Source organism: Columba livia, chromosome 16, assembly GCF_036013475.1.
Source record: "Columba livia isolate bColLiv1 breed racing homer chromosome 16, bColLiv1.pat.W.v2, whole genome shotgun sequence".
Classification (NCBI taxonomy): Eukaryota; Metazoa; Chordata; class Aves; order Columbiformes; family Columbidae; genus Columba; species Columba livia.
In genome coordinates, this window is record NC_088617.1 from 8,176,990 (window position 1) to 8,195,270 (window position 18,281).

General features: G+C 45.5%; 1 protein-coding gene across 2 annotated transcripts in view; it reads right to left on the reverse strand.

The window, feature by feature from the left end:
* Positions 1-18,254, reverse strand: part of SLCO4A1 (solute carrier organic anion transporter family member 4A1) — a 47,501-nt gene extending 29,247 nt beyond the window's left edge. For both annotated transcript variants that reach the window (XM_065032380.1, XM_065032381.1), the window contains exons 1-5: positions 18,069-18,254; positions 4,449-5,408; positions 3,287-3,377; positions 2,324-2,445; positions 1,927-2,038 (exon numbers count right to left, since the gene is read on the reverse strand). In XM_065032380.1, coding sequence (XP_064888452.1) covers positions 1,927-2,038; positions 2,324-2,445; positions 3,287-3,377; positions 4,449-5,247 — 1,124 coding nt within the window. In that variant the 5' untranslated portion in view covers positions 5,248-5,408; positions 18,069-18,254. The remainder of the gene's footprint in view (positions 1-1,926; positions 2,039-2,323; positions 2,446-3,286; positions 3,378-4,448; positions 5,409-18,068) is intronic.
* Positions 18,255-18,281: the final 27 nt, after the last annotated feature.

An 18,281-nucleotide genomic window follows, 5' to 3' on the forward strand; every position in this document is an offset into this window, starting at 1 on the left:
CTGCTTATCTTATTGAGAATTAGTGTCTGTACTGTGAGAAAATGTGTAGCACTCAATCCCTTACTAAAACAAAAGCAACAGTGTCCTCTGGCCTCGCTCTCCAGCCTGGCCCACGTGTCCCCAGGAGCCGCACGCACAGATGGGATCTCCTCTTTAATGCAAGTTTCCAGAATAGCAACCCTTTAAGGCACTTCCCTTTTATTAATCAAAAGCAGAGAACACCAAAGTCCATCAGGCTTTTGCTTCCAAACAAAAACCACACTAAGGTCTGGACTGATCTGAATTATCTGATAGGAGTAGCCCACCTTCGGGTATTTGTTGTTCAGAAACAAGGGGTGAAAGAAGATGGTCCTGGAGGAGGACTGTATCCGTACCTGCTGTCAGACCCCTGTTCCTGAGGAACAGTGAGAACTGTGTTCCACAGAAGCAAGAAAAGCATCAACCACTGAATTTCCTCCATCTCTGCTACCCTGTTTGTGTTGGTTTTAGTCACAGCCTTATCATTATTTAAGTGAAGGGTTTGATTTTAATTTCCGTGCAGAGATTAAGCCGCGACCTCGGAAAATGGCACCCAGTCAAGAATGCCATTTAATAACGGTATTGAAATCTATTCAATGTAATATTCTTTATAAAACCACCTTAACCCCTGGTAAACTTCCTAAGAAATCTCCAAGAATTTCAGACCAGTGTGTAATGTCACGTTGACACAGCACAGAGCGGTTGTTGCTGAAAAGCCTATCCTGAGCACCTGCTTCAGCCCTTCTCTGCAGCACGATGGCAAACGCCACAACTGAAGTTCAGAAGTAACTGCTGGCAGTGGCACAGGGTTTACAATACTGAGTGTTTGCCTTTGCATGGGGCTGCCGTCTCGCATGGATGCAAACTCCTCCCTAAGAAGAGTCACAAGAAAAATGAAAAAAAAAGAAAAATCCCCTTATTGACTGCAAGCTCTGAAAGGAATCGATAGGCAGATATCTCTGCAGCATCCACGGCTTGCACACCAGCTAAATAAAGCTGTAAATAAAGCAGTACCTCTCCCCTTGCCCTCATTCTAGAATCATAAAATCATTTAGGTTGGAAAGGACCTTTAAGATCATCGAGTCCAACCACTAACATCATTGTCAAGTTCACCTCTACACCATGTCCTCAAGTAGCACATTTACATGTCTTTTAAACATCTCCAGGGATGGTGGCTCCAGTGCTTCCCTGGGCAGCCTGTTCCAATGCCCAACAACCCTTTCCTTGAAGAGATTTTTCCTTATACCCAATCTAAACCTCCACGGGTGCAACTTGAGGCCATTTAAACACAACTCAACACACACAAAATATAAATCATAAAATATTTCAAAGATCCATAGCAAATGTTTCCAGGATAAAGGGCCACATTTTATTTTGGCCACTCACTTGTTCCCACCCAGGATCCCTTTAAACCATTTCCTAACCAAACCTCCTTTAGTACCAGTGTCTTTAATCACAACACAGAGCCAAGCAGCGGCCCTGTGATTAAGCACATTGCTGTGTCACTGCTTTGCAAGAGAGATAAGAAATAGTAACACAGAAACGGTGGCTGGAAAATGCGAAAGTAGAATAAAAGAGAAAAGGAACTGAAAGCTACAGTGCAGGATATCTTGTTCCCTGGAACTGGAACTGGAACAGAGCTATCAGAGTCAAGGTTTTGTTTACTCTCTTTTCTCAATAAAAGGACAGAACATGGACTTAACACAAACTAAGAGGAAAGGAAGAAAAGCCCCAAGGGGACTGAGAGGAGAGGATGTTGGAAAACACCCAATTGGGCCAAGTGAAGCCAGAGACAAGCAAACAGTTAGGAATGATGCTGCTGAGGAGAGGGAATGAGACCACAACGCCTGAGCATCTATCACCTCAAGGCTGGCTCCCTCAACCCCATGAATTGGGTGGATTTCTCACCGAGGCAGATCTTTAACTGTTTTCCCAAAGTCCGGATCTGATGCTTTCTTATGGCTCCCATCCTTTAGCTGATGGGCCTCTGACACCCTCATAACAATATATCGCTGGGATCCTGAAAACGAAAGGCACATGGGAACAAGGAGCATGTGAGACACAGGATGCAGATGCAACCGAAACGGTGGATTTGCAGGGGGAAAATACAACGTGACATTCTCCCTCTGCCAACGCCTGCAAGGGAGGAGCAGGGAAACAGGCAGATGGAAAGCCACAGGTGTGAAATCCATGTAGGAATTAAAATTTAAACACTGGAAGCTCTTCCTCTGCCCTGTGTCTCCAGCTACAGGCGTGCACAAGGATGCAAACCCCAAAGCAGCTCAAATTCTCTTGGGCCATGTACCTGGGAGGCGCTGGGGGTACCCCAGGATGGGGATGGAGATGAGGAGGGAGGCAGCTCCAGCCCCCAGGAAGCCGATCCACCATGCCCCCACCCACAGCGTGTTCTCCGGGGTGATGTCAATCCTGTAAGAAATGAAGCCGAAAGGACACAGGGAAAGAGGTGGCGGTTTGGAGCGGAGCGGGACAGCTCAGCATGTCTTTTGCTGAAGCTGGCAGGGGCTGGGGGGCACAGTGGGACATCAGCGAAGGAAACAGAGCTCTGGTCTCTCCCATGGTGATCTGCTGGGGATGCCATGTCCATCATCCCTCCTGCCACACCAGAGCACTGCCTGCCTTATCAGAGAGCGTAACACTTGACAAGCCCCAGAAACTACATCCTTTAATTCTCCTCTAATCTCTGGCTAGCACGTTCACCTCTCCCCATTTCATTTGTGCTTTGGGGCTTGCTATGATCCTTATTCTACCTCAGAGCCACCCTTTGCAAGAAAACTGGTAGAAACAATTCATTCCACCCCCTGGAAACTCACTCCCCCTTCCTAACCCATTTATCTGCCAAAGAGCCTGTAAGGAGATAAGAATAAATCACAAATACACAGAAGCAAGGAAGGACTAAAGCATCCCGGCTGGATTACCAGCAGGACGAGCAGCACTGCTGGCAGCGTTGCCTCATGAGGGAAGTCACTCAGAAAATTCACCTGCTGCTCGCAGCCTCGTTAGCGCAGGCAGTGCAGCGTGAGGAAGGATTTAAGCTGACAGGTTTGTCAGCAATTTTCTTCCAGCAGCAGCACTAATGCAAACCACCCTTCCAGCCTCTGCACCCCTGCAGAAACACGGCTGAACTCCACGGGCATGTTTCCACCCAGCCACCAGGTCATTTCTCCAGATTGTTATTATTGGTATTTTACCCCAAAGGAAACATATAGCATAAAGGAAAAGGAACAAGATTATTTTTTTAACGACTTACTCTCTGCCAATTTCAGTATAAATATTTAGAAACATTCCTCCTACCAGATAACCCGCTGCAGGCCCAAGGATTGCAGCAGTGTAGAAAACAGCTGAAAGGGAAAACAAGCGGTGTTAGACAAACAGCAGGATTTCAGCCAGGGATGCTGCGGAGCATCACTGGTACTCAGCATCCCCCGCCCCACCGCAGCCTGATTCCCTCCTGGATTTGGGATGCTCAACCTCCTGCCGCCTCGCACCCCTTGCCCTAAGCCACTGAGAAACAAAGCCTGACAGTTTTAATGAGGGAAACATTTTCATCCAGCCTGGGAATTTTTATAGCACGGGGCAGGTAAAATTGATTCAGTGGAAAACCATATTTAGGTAGTTACTGTTTTATGCTTTAGCAGGGATGTAGCTGAGCCCACTGCTGGTGTGATGAGCGGCAGAGTTGTCTCCCCACTGACAACATGCAATGTCTACACTAAACGCGGCATCACAAGCGCTTATTTTGGTTCACTGCTGTGCAGAGATCATCAACTTACTGATAATCTCCTTGTGATCTTTTTCTCTCCCTGCACAGCCTTCTGATTCAACAGTATGGGCAGACTGCTAAATTTTGAAATTGCTACAGGGTCAGCACTTTCAGCAATTTCACCCAACAGGACTGTAAGCATTTGGCAATTGCTGTGTGATCAGCAATACAGAGCAGAGGAGTGAAATGAACCTCTTCTCTTGGCTGTGCTTTGCACCAGCAGCATCTGAGCAGCCCAGAGATGTTCCCTGCTGTGCTGTGGCACTAAAGGGGTGATGTCCCCTTGCATGGATGGGTTATGGCCATATGCTTGTTTGCCAGAGATGCCAATGCCATGCATGCATGGGGCATGCCGGAGGGCTCTCCCCAGCCAGCCCCGTGCCGGGAACAGGAGGCACCTTCTGATCTGCAGGGTGTGCACTGCAGGAGTGAAAATACCCAGCTGCACTTACAGTTCCTGTCTGTAAATAATCAAAATCAACCCAGCAGCTGCCACTTCCCTCTGATTACCACCTCGCCCATCATCGGGAACAAAAGACTGGGAGGACTTCTTTGTGAAACTGCTCACTGGGGGCCATTCAGTGCCAAGGCAGCTGGACCGGCTCTCCCTCCCATCGCCCAGCTGCCCCCCCTCCCCGGCTCAACTCACCAATGTACACAGGGGAGTAGTTAGTCTTGACGTTTTCATCTAAATAAGTGACGCCGAGCGTGTAGAGCGGCGTGGCTCCCATCCCGTGCAGGAACTGCCCCAGCATGAAGACAAACCTGTAGCTGGAGAGGCTAGAGGCAGCCTGGGCGCAGGGCAGGCTCTGGTTCCCTCCGCACACCCCCACCTCCGCCGCCGAACGCGCCTCGTACGGGCCCGTGGTGAAGTGGGGCAAGGCAAAGAGCAGGGAGCCCAAGCCCATGACTAGTACACCCCAACCCAGCCAGCGCGGTTTGTGGCCGTTCCCCCCAAAATAGCTGACAAAAGTCAAGCAGACACAGGCGGCGATGTCGTAGGAGCTGGCGATCAGCCCGCTCTGGTAGCTGCGGAGGTCGAAGCGTCGCTCGATGGAGGTGATGACTGTGTTGATGAAGCCGTTCACTGTCATGCCTTGCAGGAAGGAGGCCACGCAGAGGAAGAACAAGACGCCCTTAGAGGTGTTGAAGAGCTGTAAGCACCCAGGGGTGAATCCCCCCCAGCCACATGCCAGTTCCTCCCCTTCGGCCGACACGTATTTAATCCCTTCGCTGAACTGGGGCTCCTCCTCTCCCGGGGTGGTGGAGCAGAGGGGTTTGGCACACGAGTCAGAGGGGCTGGGGACACTGGAGGATGCGGTACCATTGCTCAAGGGGGTGCCGCAGGTCTGTCCGGCATCATCGGGAGGAGGAGAAGGGCGGGAGAAGTCAAGTGTCTGAGCAAAACAAAAGCCATTTTCTCCAGTTGAATTCTGGGGCATTGCCATGAAGGGGAACACAAGAGTCAAGTGGCAGGTTGAGGTGGTGTTGGTGGCTGAGGTGGCTTCGTGGGGTAGCGAGGACCTGCCTGCCTGGGAGATGTAATTTTGGGCGTTTACATCAGCAGCGTGATGGCGAGAAGGTCTGAGCCAGAACCATTCTGTCTGATCTGTGAAGAGAGAATTTTTACACATGCCTTTATATCAGACCTTTCTTTCTTTTTTTTTTTTTTTTTTTGTTTTGTTTTGTTTTGTTTTAACAAGTTATTAGCATTTCACTACACAGTTCTGCTGGATGTGTGCCCTCCGCCATGGGGGGTCTTGGTACCCCAGGTATTGGGGCACCATTAACATCACAGAAAAGAACAAAACATTCAAGACCATTAAAAAAAAAAAAGTCAAGTCTAAAGGCAGTATCTGTACCAGCTGAAGCCCCTTATCCCTCCTCTAAGAGCCCCTGGCTAGATGCTGGACCCTCACAACCTTTGTCCCCTCCTTCCCCTGCAGGGAACAGCACACACAGCTACAAGTTTCCCACTGTTAAAAGTCCTTTGGTCTCTTTTTCACAGTCTGCCAATAACAGTTTATAATTATCCCGGAAAGTTTCCACAGTCAGATTGGTTTTATTCCAAGCCCTCGGATCTGTTTACAGCTATTCAGTAAAAGCCTTTCTATAACTAATTAGACTACATGTCATTTCAGAGTGAGCTGCAGGGCAGAGGCAGCTGACTCTAACCTGATTACTAATGCCAACGTGCCTTCTTTCAAATGGTTCCTGCGCATCCCAGCACCTGATCACGCCAGCAACCAAGAGCATTTTTTCTTAAATGCCTTGGCTGAAATATAAATATGAAAACAACAAGGTTCTCCCTTGAATGCTGGACTTATATATGCAACAGATGCTAGCCAAGAACCGTTTTATTAGAGAGCATCTTCAAAGCATCCTGTGTTTCCCAATATTTTTGCCAATATCTGTTCAAGAGGTTCCTGAAAAATGTTCCTCTGGAAACGTCAACCGGCCTCATCAATAGGGAACAGGAAAAACAAGCACTTGTTTCCCCAATAAAATGAATCTTGTTCAGACCACTGTAACCTGGGAATATTGCTGCCTTTGGTGAATAAATGAAAACTCATCCGTGTGTTGCTGGGAAAACTTACTGACATTTGCTTGGTAGATAATGGTGTGCACTGATGTGCTTCCCTGTATCAGCGGTTCTTGCAGGCACCAGGGCAGGAGGACTTGGCAGAACATAATGCTTAAAGCAGCATGCAGGTCCTGCTCCCAGCCCAGAATAAACCACTTGCTGCTTTAAAGATCAGGTCAGCAGCGCTACAACAGGTCTGGTCCTCCAGGCAATTTAAACAAATGAGATTCACCATTCATTGACAAATAATTCTATCTTCATTACCCTGTCTGGGGAGCAGATTGCACAGAATATTTCAGGGTCCAGATTTTAGTAGGAATTTGATGATTGCACAAGGGCAGGGTGAGCTTGGCAGCTAGGAGGGCACAACTTTTACAGTCTATGCTGTACAGTCTATGCTCCAGGTAACTTGTACTTTTGCTGGCTGAGTATAGAGCAGGATGACTTTGATGTGTAACATGTAAATGCAAGAACTAACTGCAGGCACTGAATTTTTGCTGCAGAGACAGGCTGTTGTAGTACGCTGGCACAAAAAGATAATGCTTAGGATGCAAGACTATATTTTTTCACTTTTTCATCCCTCCAGCATCCTTATGACTCTCACAGCGCTAAATCTATTGCCTCATCTTTGGATGCAATATAGAAAACAATAAATAAGAGTGCCTTAGCACTCTATTAAAGTCAGATGTGATTATTAGGTACTGGATCAGGCTCTAAGGCATAGAACTAGTCATGTTACCCCAGTGTAAATCAAACATGCCTCCTGCACAGCAGCCAGCTGCACACTCCCCATATCAAACATAAGTCTGATCTTATATTTGACCACTTGGAAACAAGGTTGCTTGGCTGGTGACTGACTCTGTTATCACTGATTTCAGTAGATAAAAAAAAGCCCATCGCTGTTAATTAGCTGATGCGACCAGGAGCCAAGAAGTCCCCAACTGGTGCAGTTTCACCCTGGAGGAAACACTCCTACTGCCTCTTCACTGGCACTGTGTTATCTCCTCTGATATTTCATTAATATATATTGATACTTTAATATTGCACAAGTCAAGGAAGAGATTACAGCTCTTCATTCAAGTTTTCTTTTCCTTGAAGAACCAGGAGTCTGGGCCACCAGACCCAGGTGATCGCATCATCCTCCCCTTTGATTGTGGTCACCCTTAATCTTACCCTTAGTACTACTCTTATTCCTAGGAGTAAACACGGGATGAAACATTGCCAAGAAAGCAACCAGGCTTTCCTCCAAGTGGCAGATGTTTCCCTTCTCTGCTCCCAAATCTTACGTCCTTGCCATGTCCCGATGGACCAGGGCTAACGACTCGTACCCAGGAGCTCTGGGCAGGAACAGGTTCTGTCCATCAAGCTGCTTTTCATCTCTCAAAGTGTTTCTAAACCAGCAGTGACACATTCACTGGGAATATTAGCTTTCAGAGGAGCCATATGCCACTTTAGACGACAAAATATAATCTTAAATGAAAAAAAATCCAACCAACTTCATGCACTTCCTAATTATTCTTATTCATCTTATTCATTTATTGCTTCCCATTCATCTGTTTTTAATGACTCAGCTGATGATTTCTTGTTTACATTGAATCAGGCCCAATGCTATTATCTCCCTGCTATAGATTTACTCATTTTGCTGCAAGATTTTAACTCATCTATTTTTCCCTCTGTACAGCTGGTTCCAGACTGCCAACGTTACCAAATCAACACAACAAAAGTAGCAAGGCAATGAAGGCATATGATTTGTATTTCGTCATGGAATTTGTAAAGACTTCCCCCGGCTTATATTTAGCATTAAAGCAATAATAAAACTTACAAGCTTTTCATCAGGTGATCATTTAAAAAGTCACAGGACCAATTAAAAACATTTTGTGTCTCTGCTGAGGACTGTGATTAGATTAATGTTTCAAATTAACTCGTAACTGACATGCAAAATAATCCCATTTGTTGAAGCATGCCCAATAATAGTTAATCTTCCCTTTCATTCTATGGTTTTTGACTTTTACAGGGTATTATTGTGGCAAAAAGCATCTATTCATAACTTCTGCTTTCTATAGCTGAACACAGCTTACAGTTTATGAGCAGGCTTAATCATTTTTTCAATCCTATGGCATACATGGAGATATTTACTAAGGAGAAGAATTGAGGGACTAAAGAATGATCAGAAAATGTATTGTAAACCAGGGAGGAGCAGCCCCAGGTGATGATCTGTAGCTGCACTGGGTGTTCTATGTTATTCTGCCCAAAGTGTGAGTGAGCCTGACCTTAGCAAAGAGATACTTTGACTTTGGGGAAATATCCCGGTATTAAGTCCGTGTTACTCCAGAAAGGGACAAATCCATCTGGGTTTGTACATTTAATTTCTCTTGGTAACACATACTGAATTTTTCTCAGATAATTTGGCTTCAGAGGATTATCAGTATTACTTCTGTTGTAGCTGATAAACACCATATGGATCGAGTGTAATCCACTCGCTGCTTTTGGAATGGGAAAGCCTCCCAGAAGTGAGATAAATCTAGGTCCTGGTCCTGTGAACGGGGCTTGTCCTCAGGGAAGGGAGATAAAACAAAGCACAGGGTGATCAAGTTGCTCACATACAACATTGAATTGTTTTCCTGGCAGCTGACGAACTTTCCTCAGCTCACACTAAGTGCGAACCTTGGGTTTTTTAGCACGTTTTTAAAAAAACATCCCTTTGCTTCAGCAATATGAAGGATGCTGCTGTTGCTGGGAGCAGCATCAGGACCAGCCTGGAGCCTTTCACAGGCAATTCCTGCAGCAACAGCATCATCCTGCAGACACGGAAACATTTCAGGAAAGAGAAACACAGCTAAAGATCAGCAAGCTGACCACATACCCAACACTGTTGGATACCAGGAACACCTTGACCCATCCCTCCTGTCAGAGACCTGGTTTTCCATAATTAGTCCTGCCAGACTCTGAAGCATGGATGACAGCAGCAGAAGCTGGCTTTAAATTATCACATGAGAAAGGATATATTTATAATTAAATAAATTCCAAATAGTAAAGCTTAGCACTCAAAAATCCTTTGTATATTTTCCAAGTACTTTCCACTCACTGGCAAATTAATGCAATAATATGCAAGAAACCAGGAAGGTGGCTTGGATAATTTTCAATTAGCTGCTTGAAAATGCTTTGAAGATAAATCTAGCCAGATTTTCTGAGCTTACTTATTTGTTCCAGCTTATCTGTGCAAATACAATTGGCTGCAGCTGCCTCAGACCATCTTTAAAAACTCGCAGTGCCAATGCACAAAGCAGATTTAACCAAGTCGCTATATTCTGCCATAGCAAAGCTTAGCCAGACAAAACGTTCTTTTATGCTCTGATACCTAATTCCTCTCCTTAATGTCACTCTTACTTTAATATCTTTTTTCTCCCCACAAGTCTGATCAATGACAAGAAGGTTTTCACGCTGGCACCGTCCTGTGCTCTCCAGCTACCGTTACTGCCCATGGAACTGGGTGTCTCTGGAGCTCTTCCAATGCAGATAAACCCCCAGCATTTCCCCAGCATCTAGCCCTGTCCACAGCACAGTGTTATTTTGCATCATTTGGTTCCTTACAAACCATTTAAGGATGTTTAATTTTCAGGATAATGTTTCTGCGTCTGCCATTAGTAACCTTTCCCAATGATTACCAGTTAGTTCCTTTAGATATCCCTTCTTTGTTTCCACGCAGATTCAGGCAAATCCTCTATGATGATGAATGAAGAATGTGACATGCAATTCTTTGCTGCTTCTAAAGATAGAAGCAATAAAAATGCAAAAAATGCAACATCCTACATTACACAATGCAAGGTTGTCAACTACAGGATAAATATAACAGAATAATGCTGATATCTACCATGGTTTACAGGAACTTACTCTTCTTCATCCTCCCAGTTTCAGTAGTATGAAGGTAAAAACCAAAAGATCAAACCAGAGGAAATGATACCATGGAACTTTGTGAAAGCCATTCCACAAGAAGGATTTGGCACAAATAATATGAGGCCTTTCTGTAGTAGGTAGTGGTTAATATAATACAGAATTACTGCATCCTCCCCATAAACAGAGGGCAACAGTCATTGCTGGAGTAGCAAAGCCTCCAAAAGCCTTTCCACTGGCTCCTCTTACATCGCTGCTGGGTGACAGCCTTTTCATCCAGATACCTCCTTCATCTGGCTTTTTCCTTTTTCTTTTTTCCCCACTGAATGATCAATTCATGTATTACACCCGGCTGCACTCTTTTGCAGGGGAATCTATTTTTGGCTCAATTATAAGAGAAAAAGCAGAAACACAATTGTGCTTGGAGCCAGAACTATTTATACCCTAACTCGGGCCACAGCCTCCCCTATTCTACAGTCACCCATTCAAAAAACCCAGAGAAATTTGCACATTTCCCCACTTGTTTTTCCCCTGAGAGCACCCGCTGGACCTGCACTACTGCCGACTGTGAGCGAGGAGCTGTCAGGAGTGGGCATCGTTCCTTCGCGGGGTCTTAATGCCTCATTCCTTTCAAATGGTCCAAATAGACCAACATTTGGAGATCAAATAGAACTCTTAAATCCCCAATTTCTGCTGCAGCACAGGAAGAAATCTATGTGAAATCCTGAGTCATTACGCAATGCTGTAAAGGGAGAGATCTGGCATGGGGCAAAGCCCCCACGCTGTCTCTTTTTCACATGCTGTGGGCAGAGTTGGATCTCAATATCCAAATTACCCAATATTTCAATTTTTTTTTTTTTTTTCTGAGAAAAAGATTGATTTCCAACCCCTATTTTCTAAAAGAAGTTGACTTTCTGGGGAAAATGGTGTAGCACAGGGTTGTATTGCTCTACCAGCAGTCTTTAGCTTGAGCTTTCTATGACAAGTTCTCCAGTTCAACCCTATGTTGGTGGGTTTGATGCCCAACCATTCCTCTTAAATCAAACACCACAGACCTGAAAAGAGTACAAGAAAAGAGCTAAATGCATAATGGAAGAAAGAAACTTGCTGATCATCAATATCCTCTGCAACATTTGCCATCCTCAGTGAGCGTAAGAGTCCATGAGATGTGTGGAGAGTGGAAACACGTCAAGTGGAAGCATGGGAGAAACAAACTACAGGAAGGATTCAGCTGAAGGAAGAATATTTCCTACACAAACCCAGATTAGCAAGTAATAGCTTCCCCAAAGAGCCCCCAGAGCACAAACTCACTGGTGCACACCGCTTAGTCTGGATCTTGTTTAACGTTCAGTGATGCTCGCTAATCCTCTTAGGTATTAGTCTTGAGATTCCTGCCAAGCATGGGAACAGCACAGCCTCCCAGACAGCACTTAAATGGACTCATTGCTTGAAATGGGACATTTTGCAGAATACAGAAGAACTCCAGCTGTTCAGGGTTTTGTTGGTTAACCTCAGATTAGTACGTAGGAAGTCACTCCGGCATGCAAAATACAAAGTTAAATAATCCTGATTTCTATATCTCAGGTGACTCCCTAGGAAGTAATTTTGCATTAAGAGTGGGATTTATCCCTTTTAATTATTTGTTTAAAGTTGAGTACCTAATCAGTGTTAGACATTCTCTTGCCCTGCTGCAAGGGTATCATTACATCCAGGTTATCTACAGCCCTCAAGCTGTGTCTCCACAATCACTAAATCACCCATTACTGCAGATATGATCTGCAGCAGGAACAGGCACATAATCATATTTCTGTTGGATTAGCCAAGCATATTACACTGAGCTTATTCTGGCCTTATGTTGGCTACCACAATGCAAACAATATTTGATCTAGCACAAAGCCAGGTGGTGCAAAATTAACCCCTTCAGCACAAATCTGATGCAGCCAAGGGAGTTTGGACAAGATCAGTGCATGAACTTCCACCATTAACACCTCGTTAATACATTTAACTTCCCATTTAGCTATAGCTCTGTTCTGCATGACTATAGATAAGGGCAGCAGCAACAACCATTGAAGCTTAAAGAACATTTTAAAAATAAGTATCAAGGCCTCATGTTCGTTCTGAAATTGTTGTATTTTCAGGGGACACTAGTTAATTTAATTGTATTAGTTGCAGCATCTAAGTTTCCAGGCACCAAGCACTTTCTGTCCACCTTCCAAAGATGAGCTAAACCAAAGCATCATACTTCATCCTATTTCACCCACTTGGACTAAACACAACATCAGCTTGCAACTAATTTGCATTTGACCATGCAACACCCTAGATCTTGACACACTGTGGTATATTTTGGGATTTATTGGAAGAGGGCACATCCCTATTGTGCAATGGAGAGGAAATGATGACCACTTTCAAAGGGATGACTTCTCTTCATTCTCAGACTAAAAATCCCCAAACTAGCACCATAACCACAAACTACAGTTACAACAGCTATGAGATGAAGGGTGGGACCCCAAATGCAAAGCGGAGTGTGACAGAGCATGAGACAGGACTTTGGCAGCACGCAGGGCTGCTGACCACAGCCACTGAGGATGATGGGCAGAAGAAGTCAACCTGAAATGACACCTTCCTTAGGAACCTTGGGTCTGTTTCAATGGTGAGTCTTCATGCTGCAAGTTCCTACAGTGGCTACACTAAAGTAGAAAGCAGTGAAAATCTCAAGGATGGCCACAACAGTTGGCAAACTGGCAGGCAAACCCCAGCTGCATCTAAGTAAATAAAAATCTCTGCTGATGAGCAGAGATGAGACTCCCCTGATCCCTCTGAGAGATGCTGGTGGCAAAATGCTGAGCAATACTGTTCTGCACTACCAGGTCTCTGGAAGAAACCCAGCTCAGCATGAAACAGCAATCTCATACACACTTGAAACAATACACATACTAATGTATCGAGAAAGGTGTGCACACAGGTGAGCAGAGGCCCTTTGCAAGCCATTCCTCTTGCAGGCTGGCACGTCCTTCATCCGACAAGGCTCAATCAGGTCAGTAATTCATTGTTACTGCCAGAGAGCAAATTGCTGCCAAATGGTGCTTCTTCCTGAGATAAAGGAATAAACAGGCATATAATGTTCCCATAGTCAACCCAAAACATCTGCTGGAATTCAGAGGGGTTTTGCTGTCCATGCACAACATGGAAACAGCTTCTACTTTGTACCCTCCTTTTCCTCACGCGAGAGGAATCACAGCCTTAAACATAGATTTACTTAGAAATCTGAAAATGGCCTTCAAGGAAATCCTGCTTCTATGCAAGTTTTCATTTCTGGCTCAGAAACTTCTAAATTTTCCTTGCTAAGAATCTATTTGCATCCTACAGCCCCTGCCAAGGCACTCCAAGAAATGTATCCAGTGCGATAACCTCGGTTTTGGCTATCAGCTTGAACGAGGTCACTGAGGACTGGTTTTGACCAGTGTTCCCCAAGAAATGATATCTCAAGGGAATAAAAATTGGCTGGTTTGTGGTGGTAGGCAAGGAAGGGTTTGGTTTTTGTTGGGTTTTTTGTTTGTTTGGTTGGTTTTGTTTTGCTTTTTGTTTACTGCTTCTTGAAAAAAATAAGTAATGTTTTAAATTATTTTAAAACAAGAATATTGGACACAGATAATCAGTGTACCACAGGCTGGATAACTACTTTTCACTCCTTTTAATTCAGGTTCTACAGCATCTTAAAATACTCTTCTCAAGGTTTGACCAGACTTATAGGGGGACTCCAAGAAAAGGCTGATGCTGCTGTAACCAAGACCCACATTCGGGTCTAATCCTCCGTGAGACTGAATCCACTCCTGCAATACAAAGATGACTGTAAAAGCTGCTTTGAAAGCACTACAAGGAAACCCTTTTTTGGGGGCAATCTTATGCTAACATAAAGCTGTATGGCACCTGCCCTGTCCTCGGTGATGCTGCAAGCGGTGCAGGATCAGATCGATCACAGGGACAAGCATTAGAAAACCCTTCCAGCCAAGTCAAGGTAGAGCAGCCTCCAACATGGGCTGAGCTTGTTTCCTACGGCGTGTTTAAAGAAAAAGAAATCTTGAACTGAATTTTCAAATCTGATTTATCTGGAGTACGTTAAGCTAGAAAGATTGATGCGATTTTCCAAGGAGAGGCTACGAGGGAAGAGAAAATCCAACAGAGATGGTGTCCTTCAGATGTTTTAGGGATTTTACAGTTCTCTGTCATGGGCTGGTACTATTTATCAGAACTCTAGAATCTAAAAGTATTTTTTTATCACTTTATGCCATATAGAAAAATAAGCTCCTAACTCATAGTACACCCAAACACTTGAATTCATAAATATGAAACCATAGCTATAAAAATGCCAAAAAGTACTTTTTCTTGGATTTTTTTTCAGAACATTGTGAAGTCAAAGTATTTTCTTTTGGGAAAAAAAAAAAGGTGTTAAAAAGTGTTTGACCTTGCTTCCTCAACATGGAAATGACACTCTAACTCCTTTGAACCACTGGATGATGTTTAAACAAAGCTTGTTAGTATTTCATTTTCTTTCTTGAAGAAACAAAGACAAGCTCCAAGAATTCAAATGACTGAAGATTATTGATGCCATACAGTAATATACTTTACCCACTAACATTAGCGATCAAGTTCAGTGTTAGTGTAACTGCACACATGTCAGGGGAATAGCACAAGAGGAGAAATGGGACTAGTGTCTCCCCTGCTCCAGGAATTCCAAAAACTGCTGTAAGAGGTCAGCACTTCACTGGACAATGTGAACAAGAATAAACCAAGTGTTTCCCGACAGTAACGTATTTCTATCGCTCATAAAACTCATTTACAATCTAGAAGTGGAATGACACTACTTTTGACTGCAACAACACGGTAGTACTGCAGATTTATGGGTACTCCTGCCTGAAGAGAGATTTAAGGTTAGAATAATGTTACTCTGTTAATATTAAACACTTCACTGCCCCATCTCATGCTCTCTGCTGTACTAATGAGAGGTCTTGAAGCAAAACCTATTAAAGTTAGCGAGTCGCTCTGAGTACTCGTCTACAATCACTCATCACAGCTACTGAAGCAGGATGGATACTTTTGTCTAAGACTCATACACCAGACGAAATCCTTGACCTCTCTCGGAGCGTTTTCCCAGAGAGCGTCCGCAGAAACTCTTTGTTCCCACATCCCCCAGTTCAGCATCACCACTTGCACACTGGGAGGTTGCTCAAGGTCAAGATGGAACAAAACTAATTATATCATGGGGAGGTCTAGCAATGAATCAGTTTTGAAAAGGAAGAGTGGCTCCAGGATAGGAGCAGCTCTTACATCTAGAGATGCCACAGCCAGAGAGGGCTGGGACAGCTGGGGACCTGCTGAAAACCAGGCATGGGCAGAGCCGAGTTGCCATGGACCCAACGGGCAGAGCCCCTGATCCTGCTCGTGGCGTGGTCTGGGCTACTGCTGCTCCCAAATCCTGCTGCCCTGCAGATAATGTGGTTTTTAAATGTAGTAAGAAGGCACAGCACATTTTAGGGAGGCCATTGAAATCAAGACAAGAACACCAATGCATTTCTGGGCAGCCCTCATCCAAAACACCCTGCGCGTGATTAACAGCTCCAACACATTGCTTTTACATGGCAACCTTCGTAAAATCCAGAGGGGGAACCTTTCCCTTGAAATCATACTCAGCATCTCACTAACCCATCAGCAACAGGCTGTCAGCTCTGCTAAGTGGTTGCAGAGTCTTGAAAAGCTTTTCTACCATTCACTGTTGCGTTAATGGGATTCTGCAAGACATGAATGTCCCATGCTTTGAATAATCAACTCATGGGCAGCAGCTCAAAGAACTAGGTGAGAAAGACAAGAAACCCAGATGGTAAAGCAGCATATTTGGGATAAAAGCACCTTCACCTGTGGGTTGTGACCAAACCAGTAGGCAAAAGCAGGTTTCTGAGCTTGCAACACTAAGAAAGGAAAGAAACCAAACCAACTGTTCAGCAATGCTATTTTTGGGGTGGACTGAGTGAAATAAGCAGTGTAAAGCAAAGCCATAATTCACTTTCTGTGCTACTCCAGGGTGTAAAGCCCCAAATCAGAGAGCAGGATCCTCCCCAGGATGCTCTATGCTGTAAAGACACACACACACAAAGATTAAAGCTGCCTCAAGGAGTTTGAAGTCTGAAATCATGAGGCATGGAGCAGCTGGATGCTGATCTCTCTAAGCCTGTGGACATTTCTTTTGTTAGTGGCTGATCCCACCTTCCCCCATGCCCATAAATCTCTCATCTCTGTACAGATTTCTAGTAAGTCTCGCTCAGGTAGTTCCTGGTTTTGCTGGCCAAGAAAATCCAACCCTTGCAGGAATCGCTGCTTCCCGTCTCACTTGTCACCCCAGGGCTGCACTTCACGGTTTTGCCACTGTCACTTTGTGGGTTGGACCCACATGTGCAGGGTGAATCGAGGCAATATCGGGGGGGTGGCTCTTTCACGGGGCATCTGGCAAAGCTGTTGCACCCGGACATGCTTGTCACATGCCAGCAGGTTTCGGCCGCAGGTGGTTGTGGTCTGTCCCTCCCCAGCGCACAGCGCTGCTGTTTGAGTTTCTCATCGTTTTTGGTAGCCTGCAGGCTAGACCTCTTTGCATATAAATAGCCACATTTTTTTTTTTCCTTTTCATTATTTGACTAACCCTTTCTCCCCACTGTGTCATATTTTTCCGTTCTTTTTCTCACGTTTACATCTCCAAAGATCTCCTTTGTGTTCACTCCCCCTCAAAAACTACTTTAATGTGTGTTTTTACAACCAAGTGACACTACAGAAAGTAGGAGCCCAGAAATCAAAAAAAAGGAGATGCCAGACTGGGATAACTTCACGTTTGTAGCGTGTTGCCTGGTAAAACCAACCAACCTATAAAATGGTAACAAAATGTTGACACGACAAACTCAGGTGATTAATGCCCGCTTGTGCCTTTTGAGCTCTCAGAACAGAAAAACACGTTTTTATTATAACAATGCTTTTGATTCGTGTTATCTGAACAAATAGGTTAGTAGAAGTATATAGGTCAGGCGATGAAAGTGCCCTGATTGCAGCTCAGCACGCTGCCTGCAACTTCCTCCTCTAACTTCAGTTACTACCCTCTTGAAACAAGGACCATTTCTCCATTAACATACTTTCTACTTGTTGTAGGCATCACTTTGCCACGACACTTTACTAGCTTTTCTTAGTTTCTGCTTTTTCTCTGCTGCTTTTTAATTTCCCATAGAAAGGTAAGGTTTTGATAAAAGGGAAAAAAAAAAAAAGAAAGCAGACCAGAGGGTCAGTTTTAACGAATTCCAGTTACAATGCGGTAAAAATACCGGTTTGAAGCATCACTAAAGATGACTTGCAAATGGAAAATCTCAATGACTTTGGCAATTTTGACGACTTTTCCCGCACCCATTGAAGCAAGACGGGCTTTCCCCGCTGCGCACCGTCAGCTCCTGCATCAAACCCTCGCTCCCGCACAAAGCCCGCACGCCCGGGGCCGGAGCGCTGTCCGCCGCCGGCCACCCCACGGCTTACCCCGGCCCCAAGACCCCTGAGCCCCCCCGCTCCCCCGTGTCAGCCCCATCTCGGGGATTTTCATCCCCCGCGGATGATCCGCGCCCATCGCCGCCTCCTCGGGGCTCCCCGCGCCGCTCCCGCACACACGTGCGGCACCACCCGGTGTGTCCTGCCGGGGTGAGGGGAGCTCTCCCGGGCAGCCCCCGCCCCGCCGTGCCCCTCCATCCCTCCCGCACCCCCCGGTACCGGTACCTGCCGCCCGCCGCCGCCTCTGCCCCTTTCGCCGCCGCCCCCGCGCTCCCCGGCCCCCGTCGCGGGGGCGGGCACGCCGCGCTGACGGACAGGTGCTTCGTCCAATCGGCTGCGGATACGGGCACGGACTCAGCCAATGGCGGGGAATCTGAGGTCAAAGCGAAAGTGGGGGTAACGTGGTGGGGGGGAGAGGGAGATGGGGAGGGATGGGAG